Here is a 24,123-nt window from a genome sequence, read left to right as displayed (position 1 = left end):
GTACATATATAACAATGATATCAAAATTCAATTCCGAAACACATTAGAATTTAATACAAAACCCTTGTGTGTTTCGATTATATTTAATACATACGATTGTTGCTGAAGATGAAGTGAAAAAGACATTAGAATACCAAATAAAAGCGTTGTCATATATATAAATAATTAGGTAGACGATGATTGTTGCCATGCATCTCGATCAAAGACAAAAACACAAGCTGGACTATATCTGGATGTACGATGTAAGTCAACAGCTATAACTATATATATATATCACCGAATTCAGATAGCATGCATATGTAATTCATAGACATGCAGTTTGATTCGTGTTATTCCAATTTTTGCTAATTAAAGATGGATGGAGGGACCTTAATTATAAAAACCACCAACTAACTAGGGGATATTAGTGGAGGCACCGCCAGCAGAGGTGGGTGGTGGAGGGCCGAAATAGTGGGAGGAGCCACTGCCACTGGCGGAGGCTGCGGCATTTGCATCGCAGTATCCACGAAGGACATCGCCTTCTTGGGAGGAGAAGCCGAGGGAGCCAAGCATGGCGGGCCAGCACTGGTTCTCAATTATCCGGATGGCGCTGCAACAGCTAGGTCCAATATACGACGTCTCCCCGTTGAGGAAGAACAAGATCACCTCCCCCGTGCACGACTGCAGCTCAAACAACGAGTCCCAGCACGATCCCCCCTCTTCTTCGTCGACGTCTAGCTTTAGCCGGGCTCTGAGATTGTTATCCAATGGCAATGGCCGGGCCGTGGAGGCCATGAACCATAATAATGCAAACAGAATTGGTACCAGGAGCTTCTTGTAAGCCATATCTAGTCTAGCTAGTTATAGCAATAATAATATATATTTCAAGCGTGCGTGCGTATGTGGAGCTTAATTGGATGAGAAAGGGATCTTGATCATATGCCATATATATAGGGAGAGGTTGCAGGCAGCTGGTGCTGGTTTAATTAATTTGTGAGTTGCTCTGGGAGATAAAGAGATTAATTAATTAAGCACTTGATCAGTAACCGAAAAATGGAACTCCCTAGTGGGAATTAATTAGCCAAGACATGTAATTAACTAGCACACACTAATTAACATTAATTTTGTTAAATGAAGAGTCTTTAGAACTGATCATCATACACTTATCATCAAGTCAACTTCCATTACCATTTATAAGATCCCTTCTAACCGTAACGCATAGGAAACTGCATAATATATATAAATATATATATATTGTACCAGCTTGCTAATATATATATCGTTATATATAGAGAGAGAGAGAGATCTCTTCATATTCAGTATGCATACTATATATATATATATATATTACATTCACGTTGACATGAAAAGTTTCGTCATTTTCTTTAATCTAACAAATAAACGTGCCACATGCAAAACTGATGAAATTCATTTTATTTAGGCCAAGTATATATATATATATATATATTACCTTTTTTCGTGTTCATAAACCCCATGAGATCATGTTTAATTTATGGGTGGGGACGAGAAACAAGCAATAACAGGTCGAACCACACAACATATATAATTTCCATTTATATATTATTATTACTTGAAGAAAGCATCTCTAGATAACCACACCAAATTAATTATTTTCATAAACAAAATAAAAAGAAAAGGAATAGCCACACCAAATTAATTATTTTCATAAACAGAATAAAAAGAAAAGGAATAGCATTCTAATTTTATCCCTCCTCCCTTCTTCTTTGCAGATTTATGAAAGCAACAAATTTCTCTTAAGTATATATATATATATATATATATGTTTGAATTTTTGCTAACACAATGAACTGCTTCGAATATACTGATTGTCACACCATAATTTTCTTAACTTTAGTAGCACCTATGTTTTATTCTTTATATATAGTTATTTTACCAACTATTTTTTTTTATTTAGAGATAATATTATTTCTACTATATATATATTTACCATTTAATTGAGAATTTTATATTTTTTAAGTTTTCCCGTGCTAGTAATTTCAAACCAAAAGTCATATTCTTTCAGTTTTTATCGACTTTAAAAATAGTTACCGAATAATAAAATATTTTAAAAATAGCTCACCTTTTAAAATATTTCAAACCTAAAGTCTTAATGATCTTGCAAATATTTTAGGATTTTCTCCTTTGCGTTTCTTATATATATATATATATATTATATGACTGTGGAAACAAGCATATCATCAAAACAAAAAGTATTTTTCTTAAAAACCTTATTAGGACTCACAAATTTTTCATATTTTTTTCTAGTATTTCTTAAATATTATTATAATTATATGAATTTGTGCAAGCAAAAAAATCATATCAAAATAATAAGTACTTTGTTAATAAAACCACATTATGACTCCTAAAAAATTTCTCAGATTTTTCCTCGCATTACTTATTTTATTAAGTGGGTTTGTACCCAAAATCATATTAAAATAATTAGTATTTGTAAAAACTCGATTATGACTCAAAAATTAATTTTTTAGATTTTATCCCACCATGATTTGCTTATATTATTATATGGCTTTGAGAAAAAAGTCATGTCAAAATAATAAGTAATTATTTTAAAAACCCAATTATGACTCCTAAAAAACTTTTCAAATTTTTTTATAAGTAACAATTTTATAAAATAAAATCTCAAAGCTTTTATAGTTTTATGATAGGTCCATGTACCCCAAATCTCACAAAAAATCGTATGATGTTTCTAAAAAACCCATGCATTATGACATCTCAAAGGTTTTTCAAATTTTTTCCTAACCTTTCTTGTATTATTATTATTTGACATTGTGGAAATAAATCATATCAAAATGATAAATAATTCTATATATAACGACATTATGACTCTTAAAATAGCCTTTCTTGCATTATTTTATGGTTTTATGCAAAAAATTATATCAAACAGTAACTGATTTTTAAAAAAAATCATATATATTATGAGATGATGAAAACAGTAATGATTGATTTGGAAGGTTTGGAGTCAATTATTTTTAATAAAAATCAAACAGATTTCAATATGATATCATAATTTGATTTGGAATATGTGTTCTATATATGTTCATTCTCTAATTAATTACTACATGCATGATTACATACAACTTTTTCCTTTTGATAAGATGCACAATATATAACTTCAATCTCACTCTTATAATAACTTTTGTAATAGCCTTCAACAGTAAATTATAAACTTAATTTGAGAGAGTCTAGGAGTTTTAATAAACACCAATCCAATATCAAAGACCACTGTTCAATTCAGTCAGAGTGCATTGTATGCAGTACGCAGTATATCTGCTGATATTTATTGCTAAATATATAGCTAGACTTGGTGGCCATCCCAGCAGCAACCATGCATGCATTTGGCATGCTAGCTACCTAATTGATTCATTAAATTAACTAAACCACCACCACCACCGTGGGTGCTAGTGGAGACGGAGGCGGAGGCGGAGGCGGCAGATCAGAGGGGCTAGGAGCAGGGCCGGCGGTGGAAGCGTCACAGTAGCCACGCAGGACGTTGGCTTCCTCAGGAGTGAAGCCAAGGGCAGAGAGCATGGCCGGCCAACAATGGTGGGTGATGATGCCGATGGCCTGGCAGCAAGCGGGTCCTATGTCGCTTGTGCCATTTATGAAGAAGATAAGTATTTCGTTTGAGCATGCTTTTATCTCACTCAGCGCATTCCAACAGTCCATTAAACCGCCTAGTGCTTCCTCCTCCTCCTCCCCCTGCTGCTGCTGGAGCCTCGCCATTGCCATCTGCTTGAGGTTGAACCCACGAGCTGCTGCTGCTCCTGGCTGAAAGGCAACAAGCTTCCTGGCTGCGCCTACTGCACTGCCATTTGCCGCCAAACATATCAATATTGCAACTAAGAAATGGCTTCCCTTCTTGACTACGGGGGCCATTGTATAAAACAGATATATGATTTGTAGAGTCTGTTAGAGAGGTATATATATTGGATTGATGATGATGATGCAGAGGAGTTGACGGTTGCCTATATATATATATACATATGCAGCGTAGCGGAGAGAAGCTGGAAGGACTAATGAAGTTATGAGAATATGTATGCATGGTTTTATGTATTGCAGAATCCAGAAGCAATAATTAAGAAGGGAAGATGAAGAGACATGGGTGGCTGCAATTAGCAGTAAATTGTTCTTAATTTCTTCATGCAGATATCAGATATGCAGTTAATTATAGGATAGGGCAATGAATGATGAACAAGAAGATGAAAAGAAAGATGAGCAGTTCACTTTCATGATGAATATATATATATATATATATATTCTAAAGAATGATAAATTGTTTTATTGCTAAATTCTTTGAAACTCTAATATATAAAAAAGAAGAAGTCGGTCAACAAAAACAAGAAAAAAAAAAAGGAAAAGGATATATATATACATATATATATACATCCATATATATATATTATAAATAGTAAAGAAGAATTCAAAGATGCATGGTATACTAATCACACAATCATCCATTTCTCTGGTCTTTCCTTCAACTTAATTGACTTCTTCTTTCCTTCAACTTAATTGACTTCTTCTGGGATAGATGGTCAAGTAGAGGTGACGTAGGGTTGACGAATCGTAATCGTATCGTGTTGAGACGCACGTATAACATGTATTAGGTTAACATGAATATGATTCATTTAATAATTGTGTCAAATTCTTTAAACTCAAACACGACAAGTTTATTAAACGTGTAACATGACATGACCCGTTTAACTAAACGTGTCATGTCGTGTCACATGTTAACCTGTTTAACCCGTTTAATTTAAACGGGTTGTGCTGTGTTACCTGTTAAACGTGTTATTTTGTGTATAATCGTGTTAACGTGTTCAAATCAACCCACTAATCCTTTTAATTAAATGTGTTATTTCGTATATAATCGTGTTAACGTTTTCGGGTCAACTCGTTAACACGTTTAATTAAACAAGTTATTACGTGTCTAAACATGTTAGACGAGTTGACTCGTCTAAGATACGAAAATAATCGTGTTATAAACGGGTCGATCCGTTTATGACCCGAACCCGATCGCGTTGTGTCTAAAATTGCCAGCCTTATGATCAAGCGCTTGCAAGGGGATTTTTTTTTTTTTTTTTACAATTATTTTATATGCAGATTAAATACAGTTAATGTAAATTATTTTACATTTGAGGCATATATAGAGAAGAATGAAATAAGATTGGGAAATCAATTAATACTACAACTATAATATGATGGTATTCTATTTATGGGTGACGTTGTAACAAGACAAAAATGTGTTGAATTGTAGTGAAGAAACTCAGAAGGGCCAACCTGAGGAGGTACAGAACCAATAGATTGAAGACCAAACCGAGTTACAAGTCAACCCCTGCCCTGCCATTCATCACGCGGTCTCCATCTTTGACGCTGTCTACCCAAACTATAACTTTTCTTATATTATATTGAAACATATATATATATATATATATTGAGAGAGAGAGAGAGAGAGAGAGAGAGAGAGAGAGAGACAATAAATAACAACAATATATATGATGTTAATATTTATTAATGGCATTTACATAAATTTTAATTTATCGATTATCTTTATGCATGATAATATATTTCATGTAAGACCTTAATTTGTAATCTATATTTTACTTAAAAAGGAGTCTTTCCTCAAGTTTTTCATAAGTCTTCTTTACCTCTTTTATTAAACTATTTCTATTCCATCTTACTCACTCCCTTCTATAGTAATATACAAATGGAGAGAAAGAAGAAAAAAAGAAATTGATTTACAAACAAAATGTTTTTACATGATAATAATATGTATCCAAGAATACTATACAAATTTTCAATTAAGAAATTTAAATAAAATAAAAAAATTCATAATAATTCATGTTTATTAAAAGATAATGGTAGGTGTAATAACTGATTAAATATTTCAATACACTTATGATCATCACCACTAATAAAATTGTCAGTAATAAATACATAAATAATATGTACTTTTAACTATGACTCTTTAAGAGAATGATTGACGTTATAATTTATTACAAATATAATAATAGTTGGATATTGTTTAAATAACATATTTTTAGCAAGGATGTATGTTTCACGAAGAAAAGGCAAACGTAGAGTGTAGGGTATAGAGGGACACTTTCGTGGGATCTCCCCTGAAGCCACGGAGCAGTTTCTCAAAGTTCACACGCGACGCGCTCTACGACAAAGCCCTCCCTCATAAACCAAAGTCCATCCAAAATTACAGAAAGAGAGCCAGTGAGAGAAAGGAGGAGGAGGAGGAGAAGAAGAATAGATTAGAATTCTACGTACCAAATCTCTTTCTTGTATGTGCTCACCGGTACTGTCAATGGCGGACTCGTCGTCGTCGGCATCTGTCGGTAAGATTAAAGAACGGGAGAATGACTTGCCGGACTGCGACGTGGCCATGGCGGCTCAGCAGCTCATGCAACTAAGCGGAGAAGACGAAGGCCAGGACAGCAGAAGCAGCAACAGCGGCAATATCAATGGCAAGATCAGGGAGAAGAGGAAAGGAGGAGTATTATTAGACGCAGAGAATAAGGATCAAAACCAGTATGAAGTCACTTCAGCGAAGATCAGCGAAGAAGAAGAATTTGGAGGAAAGAAGAGGAAGTACCGATCGATCGAGATGATATACGAAGCAACGAAGCCCTTGAATGTGAATGTGAATGTGATTCACGGCGGGCAACAGCAGATGATGATGGTTAGGCCTAATTATTGGAAGCATCCTCATTCGGTTCCTAGCTAGCAGGAATCTAATTAATCGTGCGCGTACGTAGGTTAATTATTTCAAAATTTAGGCCGACAGTTGGGTTGTGTGTGCGTTCCTCTTCGAATTTCGGTTAATTAATTGTGGAAATGCATTCTTTAACTAATTCCCGTTTAATTAGATAATTTGGTATCGTTGGCTTTACTCACCGTATCGTATCGGCAACTGATTAGTGATCATTAGTACAAGGTACGTAGTAGCATAGCATGTCACTATATATAAAATTATTTTGAAACTTTCTTCTGCGTGCGGGATGGAGGAATGAGGATGGATGGCTTCTTCATTGGATTGGATTGGATTGGAACGGAATAAGAATAAGAATTGATGACACAAACCTCTCTCTTTTCCATCCTCCTCCTCCTCCAAAAGCGAATGGCCATGCAAATTTTATTATTATGTTCTTATTTTATCCTTAACTCGATCATTAACACACCCATCTCTCTTTTCTATTAAAGAGTGCGTACTAATCATCATTCATTATTTAATATCCTTTATACATTCCACCTATTTCCCCATTGATAATTTTCATTACTATCCATTTCGTACACTCTAAAAAGAATGGAAAATATTTGACACTCCATTCAGTTACTCTTAGACAAGACGATGGCTATGGAACCTTCCCGAATAGCGCAAAATCAAATTTCCGCCCAAAAGCTGAACAGATAGATTTAGATTAGGAAGAACCCCCCCCCCCCCCCCCCCCCCCCTCCCCCAAAAAAAAAAAAAAAAAAAAAAATTATAGGGTTCCATGTTTTTTGTTATTTTATACAAAATTTCTTTTCGTGAAGAAAAGAGTGCATAGTAAGGTACAAAATGGTAGGTTCGGAGGCAAGCAAAACAAAATTATTTGCAGATTGCTGATGTTGTCTGGTCATCTCTTTGTACCGTACATGTCTACTTGCTCGCATGGAACAAGGATATGCATGCTCCCCATATTATAACAACAGATGGTCGGCACGTTACACACCAGCTTTCCATAAGAATGGCGAAGGCAAACTACATTCATTCTGATCATTCACGTTAACCTCATTAAAATGCTCCCCCAGACCAATACTTTTTTCCAATTTGAGAAACAAAATACAGTGGCCCAGCGCATGAACGAACATAAGCAGAAACATTTCGTATAACTGGTTAATCACCCTAACCCCCATTAACAGAAGGCACATACCAACCTCCAAAAGTATAAATTTTTACAGACCCAAACATATCATCCACTCCCTCTCTACTAATATGTGATGGCGTGTACTTTGGGAAAATTACATCTCTCAAGAAAAATTTCTCTAATAATACCAACTGCCCAGTTCCACATCCTGACTGAAAATCATAAGCACCAATTCCCGCCTGGAAAGGAAACTTGTTCATGCTGCACCTTTAAACTTGGCATCATATTCATAAGGTTGCTGCAACCAATGTCAACAGGCAATAACATATCAACATTTCAGAAACATTATTGGATCAACCACAACCGCACCACTAACAAAATAAGATTTCGCATGGTTGGTTAACAGGACGCATTTTTGTGTCTGAGATTTAGAAGATCGTTCTTGATTTTTTTTCAGAGATGCATGGTCTCAATTAAGATTAAGGGCCAACACAAGTGCACAATTTCAATAATGCGACTGAGAAACTAAAATAAAACAAACACAAGTTTTGGAGTTAACGGAAATAATCTTCAAGAGGGTCCAAATACTTACCAAGAATACAGCAGAGATCAACCTGCGTGCAAACCACCTCTTATGCATTGCCTGTTGGGCACCTGTTGCTGCTTCCACAGTATCAAACCGAAGATACACATAACCAGAGCTGTTCCTGTACAATTGATGAGTTGGATTAAATTTGCAAGTGACAAAATCTCAAAGACAACAGCAAGTACGGGGCCTAGCATATGATAAAGGACATTGCAGAGTAGACTTGATGAAGAAAGTCATACGAAATTTAAAACATTAAATTATCACTTCCAAGAAATGAAATCAATCCAAACGCAACAACAGGACTACAACCAATTGCTGGTACAAAAAATTCGTTTGTGCAATGGCATAGCCAAAAGCTTTCTAACGGAATACAGAAAGCATTCCCCCCCCCCCCCCCCCTCCTCTTAGATGACTCAAAATTCCCCACTCTCTCAGAATCCATTTTCACCTATGAAGCAAGTCAGACCACCATGCTAGGATATTTAGTTTTGATTTATTTTATTTTATTTAGATTTTCACTTTTGTTTATTTTTATTTGGATAATTGTAATTAGCATATTTATTTATTTTTTAGTGCAACTTCAGCCTATAAATATACTTGGGAGATAATCAGAAAATCAGTTTTGACAATTTGGATAAAGATTATTGCCTCCCTGAAATGTCTCGCCCACTTTCTGTTTCAGTTTCCTCTCCTTTAATTTCATCTCTTCTTTTCTTTCCTAATTCTTCTCTTCAATATTCTACAAAATTCTGGCTTCTCCATTATAAAGAATTGAGCCACTCTAATTTCACACTTTCAAAAATTGGTGCTTAGCACTTCATTCAAAACCTTGAGCTATTAGATGATACAGCTTGTCACTATGTCAAAGTTATAGGGTAATCTCTTACAAAACCCTATAATGTGTGAAGTGTTATACTTCACACATTTCAACTGAGAAACCATAACACTTCACACATTTCAACTGAGAAACCACTCAAACTACTGACTTCACCAAAAGACAAGCCTATCTCTGCCTTGGCTAGGGTCCTTGATCTTAGAGCTGGAATCCCTCACCCCAATGCATTTTCTCTGTTATGATGCCTCACCAGCTCTGGGTCAAAAGCCCAAATAATAGCTTAGGAATGAGCTTGGGGAAGATCTAATACGGAGGGGTTTCAAAGAAGAAATACGAGCTTGGATCCAAGTTTGATGCAGGTTCAAATAATTGACACCCAACCTACCCCTTGACCAATTTACAAATTCATAAGGAAACAAAATATCTCATCTTGTCAAATTACCTAAATGCTCCAATTATGAATAAAGCTTCATTTCTAGCAGCAATCACACTTTTTAATGTCCTTTCCTCTTCCCAAGTAATACTCTCTCTCTATTTTCAATATCCTCTTTTTCTCTTCAAGAAAGCACTTCCTGTCTCCATTTTCAATGTGCTCTCTTTTTCTGGTACTTGTAAGTGCTTGAAAGTATTTATCTTAAGTTAACACAAGGTGGGGAAAATTTCGAACATGGAGGGTAAGGGCAGGGGCTGTAAAAGGGGTTTGTCAGGGTAGGGCAGGGTACAAAAGAAAACTTACATACAAGTGAGCCAAGGGGTGGGGACGGGGGCAGGGGAGGGTCCCCTTGACCCATAACCGCGCCTTGCTGCTATGCCTACATATGGCTCACTCTGACCACTTTACACAAGTATTAAACAAAGTAATGGTCCTATCATAAACAGACTTCCACAAATAGCACCAACATACAGACATCTGAGCTGCAACATCAGTGCCTGAGATGACATAAAATTCCAATCTCTTCCATAAGCACAAGGAATGCACAGATGATGTCTAATTTCTAACTCTGTAAGAGCAAAACAAAATCTCAGAAGCTTGGTCCCATCAAGGTTGTTAAAATCGTAAAATCGTAAGAGGGTCTTCGACATGTAAAATCGAGTGCAATTCAACTTCAAAATCGTAAAATACTAAGGGTTTTCGGTGCAAAAAATCGTAAAATCGTACTCGTAAAATCAAGAGTTTAACAACCATGGGTCCCATACAAAAGGGACTAAAGACTCAAAATATCACAATTGCATTGGAAAGTTGAGTATTTTTACCCCTCATAACTAGTGGTCATTTCTTACAGGCGGAAGTGACAAGTTTGGGAAAACTCGATAGTGACCTAATGCCTTCTTTAAATTGCACTCGGACCCTTGTGATTTGGGTCATTGCAAGGAGATCCCTGTGGTTTAAAGATGGCTCCGAAGGTCCTTGTGGTTTGACTTATTTGCTCAAACACCCCCTCTGTTACAAACATCGTTAGTTAAACTCTAATTAAGCTAAATTAAGTTAATTACAGACTCAATAAATTAAATTAAAACTGAATAATAAATTAAAATTTAATTTTTTTTCCCCAAAAAAGTGATGGCCGGCAGGAATAATTGTTTCCAGTCACTGGAAATGACGGTTCCAGCTGGAAAACACATCATTTCCAGCACCATCACCAGAAAATGCATCATTTCTGGCACTATCACTGGGAACAACCCATTGATGGGTTCAATTTCAATCTGGAACCAATCAGTTCTAGAATCCAGAACTCATCAATGGGTTCAATTTACATCTGGTTTCCAGAACCCCATTGATGACTTCTGGAAGATGGGGTTCTGGAAATTGACCTTGGAAAGCCCATCATTTCTGGCCCCATCATGTGAAATTGAACCCAGCCGTGAACCATTTTTTAAGTAGTAGCAGCAGTGACAGCAACGAAGAAATTGAACCCATCGTTTCTGTCAGCATGTTCCTTTATTTTATTTTATCTAAACTTTTAAAATTTTTATTTTTTATTTTTTTTGTTAAACTTAACTAAATTACTTTATTTATGGTTTAACCACCACTGTTTCTGGTGGAGGGGTTGTCTCAGCAAAAAATCAAACCACAAAGTACCTCTAGAACCATTTTTAAACCACAGGGGGTCTCCATGTGAATGACCCAAACCACAGAGGGCCTGAGTGCAATTTACCCTTTATTTTTTATTTTCCTGATCTTTTGCTCAGTAACATGGAGATGTAATGAAATTCTTTGGGATAACAATGTAATGCAACTATCCTGGAAGCAAATAATGCTGGACATTCACACTGGCAGATGAATTCCGAGGCAGTACACAGAAGGAACAGTAATTGGAAGTGTCTGTCATATACTTGGAAGTGTATTGCACGTTCTTGTGTATTAACATACGAAGACATGAAAAATACAAATAAGCGAACTGACAACACTGAATTATAAAGCCATAAACTGGTTGGCTTACTTGTCAACACAGATGTGTTTCACCCTGCCATACTTTGAACATTCTTCTTGCACATCCTCCTTAATGTCCAAATCAAAGTCTTGATCCACCTGTAACATAGTTCCAAACATAAACACTCCACAAATAAAGTCCTCCCCAAAAATTAAAAAAAAAATCAGCAAAAGCAATACAGCAAAAGGCAGTCACACACCTCAGTTGCAGGATCAAACATATTCTTCAGGAGCAAACACTCACTGGGCCTCCCAATAGGCTCTGGGGCCACAGTAGTCATAAGTGCAGGAAAAGCTGGAGGAGAGATTCTAGACAGTTCATTGACAGGCAAGAGGGTGGGTTGCTGATTTGAAGCGAGACCATTAAGCACTGGTGCTGCAGTGGACCCAGTAGCACTACAGAAAAGATCCCATTTGACCACATGCTATTATAGTCAGGAAACTTAAAAAGGTTGCAGAAAGATAGAAAATACAAACCTTGTGGAAACACCACTACTATACAGCTTCTGCATAAGCAATGCTCTTGATTGAGCATTTAGAGACTGTATGAGAAGTTAAATGTCAGTCTAGAAATTCCTATATGCTACAGCGATGTTTCATGATATATAATGATTAATTTCAAATATTAACTCACCAAACCACCACCCTCATCATCATCAAGATCAGCTCCTTTGACTCCTGAATCTTGAACTCCAACATGATCTGTAACTGATGAGACCTTTAAATAAATGTAGAAAATCAGTAAGATGACATTAGCCCTTGAAATAAAATATCCTGTCACAACAGCAAGAGAGGAAAGAATAGACAAGCAAAGTAATCACTATATTGCAATAATGCAAGTCCATTATATTTAAGCCTGAAGATCAAATAAACACAAGCCCACCTTGATAATTCGACCTGCAATCTCCAATTTCCCATTCAAACTTTGAGCTGCCTTTGCATGTTCCAGTTGAGCAAACTACAAGAATACAGTACAGTAAATCTTACCAGCAAAGATTAATAACTAAATAAACTTACAAAAGAACTTTATAGTAAAGTTAATACAGTCAGCATGAAGTTATACTAACTTGAACAAACCCAAAACCTTTGCAATGTCCCGTCTCAGAGTCAGTTGGTAGTTGCACAAGCTCCACAGGCCCAAAAGCTTCAAAAATCTGAAAAGCCCCCATATAAGACACCAATTTGTTAAATTAGCTATTTACAATATTTATTCAGAATTTCATACAGTAGTCGGACAAGTATCCAATGTGGAAATGGGGTAGACAAATATCCTTCACTATAGAAGCACAGGAAAATAAATCACCAGAATAAGATAACACTGAAACCCTAAAAAAAAAGGCACATCTTTCTTTCTCAGGGATAAATTAGCACTTCAAGAATATAGAAAGAAAAAACAGGCATACAAAAACAGAAAACTGCCCATTGGAATAACTTCTTCAAGAATTGTTGGCAGTTGGATTTTATCAATTGATTTATTTCATTAATGTTTTATTAGTTGATTTATTTTATTAATGTTTTGAGTTGTTGTAATCTAGTAGGGATCCTAATTTATAGGAGAGTAATCAACTCCTATACAATAGGAGAATTGTTAGGAGATTGAATAGTCTTAGAATTCTTCAAGGATTAAGAGTGTTATAAGTAAGATTGTATTCATCAGTTTTGTGATACGAAAAAGATTAATTCTTATTTCTTCACATGGTATCAGAGCCAGTTGTTTAGAATTCTACAGCCTTCATTGCTGCTATCCTCAGTAGTGCCTCTAGGGTTTGTTTTTCCCCCTCTAGCCTTCATCGCCAGCACTCTCCAACTGGGTTCTTCAGCCGCCTCTTCCCTGTCTTCCCTTCTCCATTACCGCCGTCACCGGACCTACCTCCTATGAGAAAATCAGCCGCCGCGCGCCGCCGAGTGCTGTCGCGTCTCCTGCCGCTTTCTTCTCCTCTCTCTGTTTCCGCTGCAGTCGCGTTGTTCTTTTCGCTGCCACCAGATCGGAAGCAACAACTGCTGCCTCCAGCCCCCCTATCTTCAGCCTTGATCGCTGCTCCCTTGTTCATCCACTCGGCCTTAATTGCCGCTCCTATCTTCAGCCTTGATCGCTGCAAGTTGTCTTTAGCAAAGGAATGGCAGAAAACTCAGATTCCAGCAAGAACACTGGAGAAGTAGCCACTGAAAATTATGTAGCAAGTGTTAGTTCGAGAGCTGGTATTGGTTTTGGGGCAGGTGTAAGTGAGCTTCTCGAAATGCTTCTACCCTATCGATTGGATAGTAAAGACTACCTCCAATGGGCGCAGCTGGTTCAAACTTTCCTCAAAGGTCGAGAGAAAAACTCAGCCATCTTACTTCTCTTCCTCCGGCAGCAACTAATCCCAATTTTCAGGTATGGGTTATGGAGGATTCTCTTATTATGTTGTGGCTATAGAATGCCAAGCAACCTGATGTAAATAGGAATTATATGTTTCTAATTACTGCTAGGGAAATCTGGGAAGTAGCTAAGCAAACCTACTCTAAAGTACAAGATGTATCGGTTATATATGAAGTTAAAACCAAGATAAGTTGCACTAAACAAGGGGGGATGACTGTTACGGAGTACTACAATAGCATGAATGGCTTGTGGTTAGAATTGGATCAATGCCAAAAAATTAAGATGGTGTGCGGTGCTGATGCTGCAACCCTTAATAAGATCATAGAAAGGGATAGAATTGTTGAATTTTTGGTTGGCCTTACCTCGGTTTTTGATTAAGCAAGGGTGCAGATTCTTGGCCGAGAGAAATTTCCCTCACTCAATGAGGTATTTGCAATGGTAAGAAGTGAGGAAAACAGGCGGGCAGTGATGCTGCAGGGGGCATTCACTGATGGATCAGCTTTAGTGTCAAACAAAAGAGAAGGATCAAGGCAGAGAGATGGAAAATCAGGGGCACAAGGGCAGCCTAACAACAGAGAGGGACTTTGGTGTACATATTGCAAGAAACCTCGGCATATCCGAGATAATTGCTTCAAGCTCCACATAAAGGAATCAGTCCTAAGCAAAATGGGAGGATTCCCAAGCACAGTTACTCGGCCTAGCACTCAGTCCGATCTTATCACAAAAGGGACAAGAAGAGGATGGAATTATGGAAAAGCTGGAGGAAATTTTTTCAGATCTCACTCTTCTCAACAATGAGGAAATCAGCAAACTGAAATATTTTTTGAAGACCATACAAGATGATGGCAGCTGCTCCTTGGCTCATCAAGACCCTTTCAGTAAGCCCTCAGGTAAGTTTGCTTATTCTGTAATTTTTCCAACATCAAACACTGATAGGAATGATACTTGGATCTTGGATTCCGAAGCTACGGACCATATGACACCTAACTACCATGTGTTTACTACCTATCAACCCCTTAAGACCACGAAACAAATCTGCATTGCTAATGGAAAAACAGTCCTTATAATCGGACATGGCAGTGTTTATCTAAGCCCAAACATAACCCTTAACCATGTTCTTCATGTGCCCTAATTATCAGCCAACCTCCTCTCTATTTCTTAACTCACAAGAAACCTACGTGTCACGATCTTGGGTATTATAGGGGCAAAGCTGTAATTGAGTTACAATTATAGTTAGGGGGTATCTTTGTAATTCAATTACAACACATGGGTTTTGTTACTATGTTATTTTCCTTTTTTGGTCTTGTACCTTAGTTGGTTAGAGAGTTTTGTTTGATAGCTAAGTGAGGTTATATATATATTGCCTCAGCTGTAGGAAGGGATATGCATGAATTAATGAAATGAAATTTCCAATATCTCTCTACAATTTCTCTCTTTTCCTCCCCCTCTCTCTCTCTCTCGTTCAACACTGTTCCATTCCTTCTCTCCCTAATTCTCTTCAATCTCCCCCTTCATTTCTTCTCTGTTTCTTCCCCAAATTCCTTCCAATTACTTCTAAGACCCTAGCTAAACCCTAGGGTCATGACAAATGGTATCAAAGCAATCAATCCTTTGTTGTGGATTTGATTCCAGTTGATTGGAACTTCCAGACAAGCAAGCAAGCCCAACCCAGACAGTGAGAAGTGATTCTGGGTGAGGCGAAGCGTTGCGAACAGACAACTCTTGTGATTGGTGAGGGAGTCCGTCAAATGCGTTCTCGGAAGCTCGTGGCCTGCCGTTTGCGCATTGTCTGGCAAAGTCAAGCAGCAATGTCGGAAGCGAGTCAGGTTGCTTAAGACAAGGACGAGACTCACGTCAGAGGCGAATTTGAAGGACGATAACGGAGCTGACCTTGGCCATCCAAGCAAGCTTAGGGAGCGACAGCAGTGACGCGGGTTGGTCGAACAACTGGAGTGGGTGACTAGAGGGTGACGCGAACAGCCAGGAGGTCGCGATTTGGAGCTTGTGGACGGTGATTGGGTAGCGACTACACCAACGATCTTGAATCCTCTTTGAGCGAGAGGGAAGATGTGCATGTGAAAGAAGCAGCAAATCAATCTTGGCTGCTGCAACTTTGAAGGTGGAACAATAGGGCGAATTGCTGCTGTTTTCCGAATTGCTGTTGTCGATCCAGAAGGCGAGGTGAGTGTAGGAGACTTTTGCAACAGGCGAGCCAGAAGGCGGGATCGAATCCGTTGTCTAGCGATTCACCTTGCTGGAGAATTGAAGATCGCCAACTGTGGTGAGGCAAGCAGACCCAAAGTGATCATAATTGTCTAAGATTAAGCAATCTTGGTTGAAGATTTAGAGTTGGTGATTCTCGGCTGCTCCCAGGAGCGATTCAACGATAGAGAACCCACAATGGCACTGGCCGATTGGCTTCGAGGGTGATTAAAGCCGGTTCGGCGGAAGTTTGGCAATTCTTGTTTGTCGTTGGGAGGTGAAGTAGGTTAGGCAAGTCCTCCGACCAGTTCTTGATGGCTCTGAAGGTGGCGGAATAGGTCTTGGATCTCGGCTAAGAAGCCCAACAATTTTGGTATCAAATTCCAGAAAAGTTTGGAGCAGCCGGGAGTGGATTGTGGAAGGCGAATTTGGATGGGTGATTCTTGGCTGTGAATTCCAGCACTCTTTTGCGGTCCGACTTCATTAACAAAGCAATAATTTCAGGTGGTAATTCCAATCAAATCCTAGGCTGCTAGTAAGGTAAACAAAGGTTAATTTTGGCTTTGAGTTTTCAGATAACTTGTTTGAAAAAGAGCAGTATGTATATAGCTCATTGGTCTTCAAAGTATGCTGATTGTGAAAAATCAGCTAAGGGGCGCAATGCATGTAGGAGACCCTGGGAGCCTCAATTGCAGCAGAAAAATTCTTCATTTTCAGTTGAAATGGAGCCTCAATGGCAGCCAAAGAAGGCTGCATTTTCAGTGGGGTGTCCTATTGCCCACGTCAAACAATTAGATCCTCAATGGCAGCAGAAAAATGCTGTATTTTCAGTTGACCAGAAGCATCAAACATGGGGAAAGGATTTTGTTAAAGAGATCAACCAAGGGGACAAGGAAAAAAGAAGTGGGATCCATGAAACGTGTGAGGGATTTGGTCTTATGTTTCGCGAGAAGCTACAGGAGTTTGCGATGATACTGACTAAAAAGTATCATTACAACTTCTCCGCAGAATACCTTGATGATTATCAAGGAAGTTTTAACAAGGAGGAATTCCTTAAAGTGGAGCAGCCAAAGAAGGACAACCTTGCTAAAAGTAAATCCTTGGTGTACTCCAGCTACCAACAAGTAAAAGTATTTCCACTTGAGGAGGCCCCTATTGAAGATATGGAAGGGTCTAAACATACTGATCCCTTGGTCTTGGTTGTGGAGAGGGCTGAGGAGTGCATGGAAGAAGAGATTGGGGAGGAAGAAGTGGAGGATGGCACTCAATCAGTTGGCAACTTCTAAAGCACTACCACTAGAGTTGAGACTCCTGATACCATTGAACTCTTGAAACAACAGAATAAGGAGCCTAAAGAGAAGGAACAAAGGATTGCACCAGACACCGTGCTTGGAACATCTCACATGTATGTCATTGGCACGGGCACACAAGACAAAGCAAAGGTAACATTGCAGCAAGAAGAGTTGGAGGATGGGGTTGTAGGGCTGACGGCATATTTGGAATTTGACAACACTAAGGAAGAGACGGATGGCTGAAGTTGGTGTGGCAGCAAGACATAATGTTGTTGCTGATGAGGAGAAAAAAAAGAGGAGGCAAAAGAAAAGGGAAAAACAAGATAAGAAGAAGGAAAAGCGAAGAAGAAACTGTTGGGTGAAGATGGGCATTGGATAAAGAAGCAACGGCTAAGTAGTAATAAGTTTCTTGGGGACAAGAAACATTTCAAGGGGGGGAAATTGTCACAATCTTGGGTGTTATAGGGGCAAAGGTGTAATTGAGTTACAATTATAGTTAGGGGGTATCTTTGTAATTCGGTTACAACATATGGGTGTTGTAATTCTGTTATTTTCCCTTTTTTGTCTTGTAGCTTAGTTGGTTAGAGAGTTTTGTTTGGTAGCTAAGTGAGGCTATATATATATATTGTCTCAGCTGTAGGAAGGGGTATGCATGAATTGATGAAATGAAATTTCCAATATCTCTCTCTACAATTTCTCTCTCTCTCTCTCTCTCTCTCTCTCGTTCAGCACTGTTCCATTCCTTCTCTCCCTAATTCTCTTTAATCTCCCCCTTCATTTCTTCTCTGTTTCTTCCCCAAATTCCTTCCAATTACTTCTAAGACCCTAGCTAAACCCTAGGGTCATGACACTACACTGCCATGCTATTTTTTCTACTAATGTGTGAGTTTCAAGCAATGAAAACCGGGACGAGGATTGGGGCTCCTAGGGAAACAAATGGGTTGTATTGCTTGACAAGGAAAGCAGCAAAGAACCAGCAACCAGTGGCTTGCTCCTCTCAAATTACAGCCAACTATCACCAAATATGGTTGCATCACTACCGGTTGGGTCACCCACCATTTTCTTTATTGAAATTTACGTTTCCTACTTTATTTCTTTCTTTAGATCCTAGTATTCTTCATTGTGATGTATGTGTTATATCCAAACAACATCGTATGTCTTACCTAATTAGCAATAAACTCCATTCTATTCCATTTGCATTAATTCATTCTGATGTATGGGGTCTTTGCAAAATTCCTACCTATTCTGGGGCACGTTGGTTTATCTCATTTATCGATGATTATACTCAGATGACATGAGTTTTTTTGCTAAAAGACAAAGCCGCCATTCAAACAGTCTTACCAAGCTTCTGTAAAATGATACTCAATTTGGAACTCCCATAAAGAAATTTTGAACCGACAATGCTCGAGATTATTTTAACTCTTATATGAACCACTTTTTCCTATAAGAAGGGATTGTCCATGAATCTTCTTGTGTGGATACTCCACAACAAAATGGAGTAACTGAAAGGAAGATGAGACATCTCCTTAATGTAGCTCGAACATTGCTTCACCATCATGCCGTTCCTAAAATCTTTTGGGGGGAGGCTATCCTTACGGCCACATTTCTTATTAACCGCATGCCTACCAAAGTTCTAAACTAACAAAGTCCTCTCTCTTGCCTCACTACTCATTTTCCTGACTCTAATTTCCACACCACTCTTCCCCTTCGAGTATTTGGGTGTGTTTCTCCTTGTTCATATTTCCAAATCCTCTCGAGATAAGCTTGATCCAAGAGTTGTGAAGTATGTCTTTCTTGGATATTCCCCCACACAAAAAGGATATAAATGTTATCATCCTCTCACTCACAAGCTCTATGTCTCTAAGGATGTCACATTTGTCGAAACTACTCCATTCTTTGGCTCTACCCAAGCTAGTCACCAGGGGGAGACTTCCTATGGTGACTCGAGTGACATCTTCTTTCCTCTACCATCTTCCCAGTCCACTCTTCAGCTTAATGCTGATCCTCATTCAGCCTCCAATCAGCCTAGTCATGCCTCTAATCCTGACCCTACAGCTAGTCCATCTCCTCAGCACTCAAACAACCTCAACCATGGTGATGATCAGGCCAAATTTGATGAGCAAGAAGCATGCCAGTAGCTGCAAAGAAGATACAAGGGGTCTCCCTATGTATATAAATGAAAACAGCCAAACCTAGAAGACCAACAAGCTCCAAACTCCTCTCCCATTCAAAGTCAGGATCACATGCAAACAATACCTCCAGCCTCTATCGGCCAAATCCTTGATGATATCGACCTTCCCATAGCTCTTAGGAAGGGAGTTAGAAGCTGCAACACCCAATGGCCAATTACCTATCCTATCATCGCCTCTCCCAAAACCATAAAAGCTTCCTAACATCTCTAGATTCAATTATCATTCCAAAATCAGTAACTGAGGCTCTGAAAAATCAAAATTGGAAGCTTGCTATGCTTGAGGAAATGAGGGCTTTAAAAAGGAACCATACATGGGATATTGTGGATAGACCTAAGGGAGTTAATCCAGTGAGGTGTAGATGGGTTTTTAATATCAAGTATAAGGCCGATGGGACACTTGAGAGGTATAAGGCAAGACTAGTAGCTAAAGACTACACTCAATCATATGAGATTGACTACCTAGAGACATTTGCACCAGTGGTAAAGATGACCATAGTTCGCCTCATTTGGGTGGAATCTATAACAACTAGATGTTAAAAATGCGTTTTTCCATGGAGATTTAGAAAGGGAAGTGTTTATGGATTTACCACTAGGATTTCATGAGGGACTCAGTGGGAAGGTATGTCAGCTAAATAAGGCCTTATATGGGCTCAAACAATCCCCTAGGGCTTGGTTTTGGCAATTATCTAAAGCCATGCATACTATCGGTTATAGTCAAAATAGGGGGGGCCATACCTTATTCATCAAACACTTGACAGGAGGAAATGTTACTATGCTACTGGTATATGTGGATAACATGATAGTAATTGGCAATGATGAAGGAGAACAGGCAAAGCTTAAAGAAAGGTTGGCTAAGGAATTCAAAATCAAAGACATGGGTGTGCTCAAGTATTTTTTGGGAATTGAAGTAGCTTATTCTAAGGCAGGTATTTTTCTTTGTCAAAAGAAATATGTGCTTGATTTATTGACTGAAACATGATTGATTGGAGAAAAAGGGGCAAAAATTCCTATTGAACCTAACTGCAAGCTATGGAACGACCCTACTAGCAAGTCTATAGACAAAGGAAGGTATCAACGACTAGTTGGAAGATTGATATATCTCTCTCATACAAGACCAGATATTACCTCTCATGTCAGCTTGGTAAGTCAATTCATGCACAGCCCAACTGAGGAGCATATGCTAGCGGTTAGAAAAATCTTGTGTTATCTCAAGGCTACTCTAGGTAAAGGGATCCTATTTAAAGCAGAAAATAAATTGAATATTCAAGGTTTTTCAAATGCAGATTATGCAAGGTCCATGACTAATAGAAGATCTACAAGTGACTATTGTGTATTCCTAGGAGGGAATCTGGTGTCCTGAAGAAGCAAGAAGCAAAGTGTTGTGGCAAGATCAAGTGCCGAGGCAAAATTTAGGGCTATGGCCATTGCTTTATGTGAAATTCTATGGCTACGAATTGTTCTTGATGATCTAAGAATTTCAATCCAAGATAGTTAAGTTGTGGTGTGATAACCAGTCAGCAATCAGTATAGCAGATAATCCAGTCCACTTCATAAAAGAGAAGTTGGAAGCCAGACTCATTCACCTACCATATGTTCCATCAAAGGAACAAGTTGCTGATATATTGACAAAAGGGTTGCCAGTAAAAAGATTTGAAAATCTAGTAAGCAAGCTAGGAACGTGGGACATCCATTCTCCAGCTTGAGGGGAAGTGTTGGTAGTTGGATTTTATCAATTGATTTATGTCATTAATGTTTTATTAGTTGATTTATTTTATTAATGTTTGAGTTGTTGTAATCTAGTACGGGTCCTAATTTATAGAAGAGTAATCGACTCCTATACAATAGGAGAATTGTTAGGAGATTGAATAGTCTTAGAATTCTTCAAGGATTAGGAGTGTGTGTTATAAGTAAGATTGTATTCATTAGTTTTGTGATATGAAAAAGATTAATTCTTGTTTCTTCACAAGAATCAATCTAGGAATACTAGAAGAATCTCTTTAAAGCAGCCATTATCTCTGCAAAGGGTTAACTCACGAAACAAATGGTATTGCTTCAAAGCAGTCACCAAATTTTTAATCCCTTCAGACTTGGTGTCGCTGAAAAACTCTTAGGTATGATGAGTTGCAAGAGCCTTATAAAAGATAGTCATGTATGGAGAGGATTGACGAGCTAGAATCCATGTAGCCTACCCCAATTAGGGGGGTTAAGGGTTAATATGTTGTTGCAAGCATGGTAACAGAAAATAAATTGTGGGCGAAACAAGTTCCTTTGACAATATTTTTCAGGAAAAATAATTACTTTTCCTATTTTTTATTTGTTTGGTGCTGAACCACAAAATGTGTATTTTTGGAATATCATTACACCTAGTTATTATGCAAAAGCATATATTTTTATGTATATTCATGTTGATTTGTTATATAGATATTGAAAGAGAAAGAGACAAATGGAATTAGAAGAGAAATGAATTAAAAACACATAAGATAGGGATACATTAAAAGAGAGTATGATATTAAGATAGATTTGAGCACTTTTAACATTTCAATAAATTCTGTGCATTCTCTTGATTATGGAACCCAACTTCCCTATTAAAACTTCTTCTTAACATTTCACACAAGCCCCCTCAAAGGTCCCACTTATCCATAAAAATAAGAAAAGACAATCTGTAAGATGCAGCAACATCCATAACCAAGATAATATCCTATTTAAGAAATAAATATGATACCCCTGAAATATGGCCCTCTATTGAGAGAGCAAATCTATCTATGAGCAGTATTGGGGTAAAATCCAGCCACTAGCCAGTAATTAAATGCAAAAGTTTTAATCTTATCTGCTAATTAACCAAAAATCTACACTGCTCAATCCTGATCAAAGCAAAGAAACATATTCAAGTCAGACAGAGGAGCTACCTGTACAGATGTTGTCTAAAAAGTAACAAGCAAAGTCCCAAGTACATTAGAGCAACAGCAATGTAGAGGGTCCAAGCCCTTTAAGTTTTCCACAATCTACACACACTTTGGGTTGTGAATGTGTTTCATTATTATAGGCATGTGCTTGCTTCCTAGGCTATATAAGGATAGGTTCATAGGCTCTATTAGCCTTTGGATTAAAGCACAGGCTTTCAGTTTGAGGTTTTTTTTATGCTCACAGGGTCCTATCACAATCTTCACTCTACAAAAGAAATTATAGAAAAGCATATAGGCTAAAAAGAGAATGCCCCTAGTGCACAAGAGGCTGTTTCCACAACTCAACATATGACCTTCCAATTACAAAGGACCAGCCTTATCGTTGCTACTGAAGCTCGCCCTCAAACAAGAATATATTGAAAGGCATAATTGTGTTAATTTCACACATTCAAGATTTTTCTTTATATACAGAGCTTGCTGAAAGGTCTACCGCATGATCTAATGCTAGCTTAGTAGGGCACAAGTTTTTTTCCTATATTGTTATATCATCTACAGCCTCTCATGCATGAATGCAGTGCTTACTTGTTTGAGATGAAACAGTTGCACGAGAAAAAAAATTTCAGACCTTAACTTTGTTAACACATACTTCTTTGTGTCAAGTAAGCCTGAGATCTCTAAGGCACCAAACTTGCATGCATGGAACCAAAAAAAATTTGTGGTTATACCGCACCAGCCACAAGACAGAATAACACCTCCTTGATGGCACAGAAGTGGAGGCGGAAACTGAAAGCACATTGAAGGTTACACAAGACTGCAAACTTACCATATATAATTTTGTCACTAAGCACTTGTTCTCTTTATTTCTTAGGTCTAATAAGTTAATTGTCCATCCTAAGACATACACTATTTCTAAGACCATTTTTCCTCTGTCACAAATGACAATTTTTGGACAAGCTGAGAATCAAGAACAGAACCATAAAATTGTTATTTTACCTGTTTAAGCTGAAAATCCGTCATGTTGAAGTGTAGGTTCCCCACATACAGTTTTCTATCAACTGCACCATAGGGCCCCGCAACTGAACCACCAAGTGAAGCATTTGTTTGAACAAGATTTTTTTCAGCTTCTGATGGTTTAACCATTACAGGCTGTCCAAGAAGAAGCTGGCCAGAGAGAGCAATTGCCATTGGCACAGACATTGCATCGTAAAATTCAACATACCTGTAACATCAACCAGGGACCAGCAATAAGCTTGCCAGAACATAGCAGACAGAAAAACCAATTATAACTCACAAAGCTATGGGCTAAGGTCAGCAAAAGAAAGAGCATAGATCCGCAATGAGTATCTACTCTCATATCTCAACCTCACAAAACACAAAAAATCCATTCATCATGACAAAGCACAAACTGGGAGAACTGGTAAAAAAAAAAAGTGATATACCAAAAAATAAAAAA

General features: G+C 38.0%; 3 protein-coding genes across 3 annotated transcripts in view; all 3 read right to left on the bottom strand.

Moving 5' to 3' along the window:
- Nucleotides 1-393: 393 nt before the first annotated feature.
- LOC127799870 (egg cell-secreted protein 1.1-like) lies at nucleotides 394-825 on the bottom strand. The gene has a single exon (XM_052334086.1). The coding sequence runs from the start codon at nucleotides 823-825 to the stop codon at nucleotides 394-396; it is 432 nt and encodes a 143-aa protein (XP_052190046.1).
- Nucleotides 826-3,390: 2,565 nt separating this feature from the next.
- Nucleotides 3,391-3,894, bottom strand: LOC127799869 (egg cell-secreted protein 1.5-like). Its single transcript, XM_052334085.1, has one exon. The coding sequence runs from the start codon at nucleotides 3,892-3,894 to the stop codon at nucleotides 3,391-3,393; it is 504 nt and encodes a 167-aa protein (XP_052190045.1).
- A 3,967-nt stretch (nucleotides 3,895-7,861) lies between these two features.
- Nucleotides 7,862-24,123, bottom strand: part of LOC127800661 (uncharacterized) — a 28,013-nt gene continuing 11,751 nt past the window's right edge. The window contains exons 5-13 of the mRNA XM_052335404.1: nucleotides 23,664-23,889; nucleotides 12,791-12,877; nucleotides 12,607-12,681; nucleotides 12,358-12,441; nucleotides 12,201-12,265; nucleotides 11,924-12,119; nucleotides 11,734-11,822; nucleotides 8,461-8,575; nucleotides 7,862-8,166 (exon numbers count right to left, since the gene is read on the bottom strand). Of these exons, the coding sequence (XP_052191364.1) occupies nucleotides 8,125-8,166; nucleotides 8,461-8,575; nucleotides 11,734-11,822; nucleotides 11,924-12,119; nucleotides 12,201-12,265; nucleotides 12,358-12,441; nucleotides 12,607-12,681; nucleotides 12,791-12,877; nucleotides 23,664-23,889 (979 nt within the window). The 3' untranslated portion in view covers nucleotides 7,862-8,124. The remainder of the gene's footprint in view (nucleotides 8,167-8,460; nucleotides 8,576-11,733; nucleotides 11,823-11,923; nucleotides 12,120-12,200; nucleotides 12,266-12,357; nucleotides 12,442-12,606; nucleotides 12,682-12,790; nucleotides 12,878-23,663; nucleotides 23,890-24,123) is intronic.

The sequence above is a fragment of the Diospyros lotus genome, chromosome 4 (genome assembly GCF_014633365.1).
Source record: "Diospyros lotus cultivar Yz01 chromosome 4, ASM1463336v1, whole genome shotgun sequence".
Classification (NCBI taxonomy): domain Eukaryota; kingdom Viridiplantae; phylum Streptophyta; class Magnoliopsida; order Ericales; family Ebenaceae; genus Diospyros; species Diospyros lotus.
This window is presented reverse-complemented; position numbering and strand designations above follow the sequence as displayed.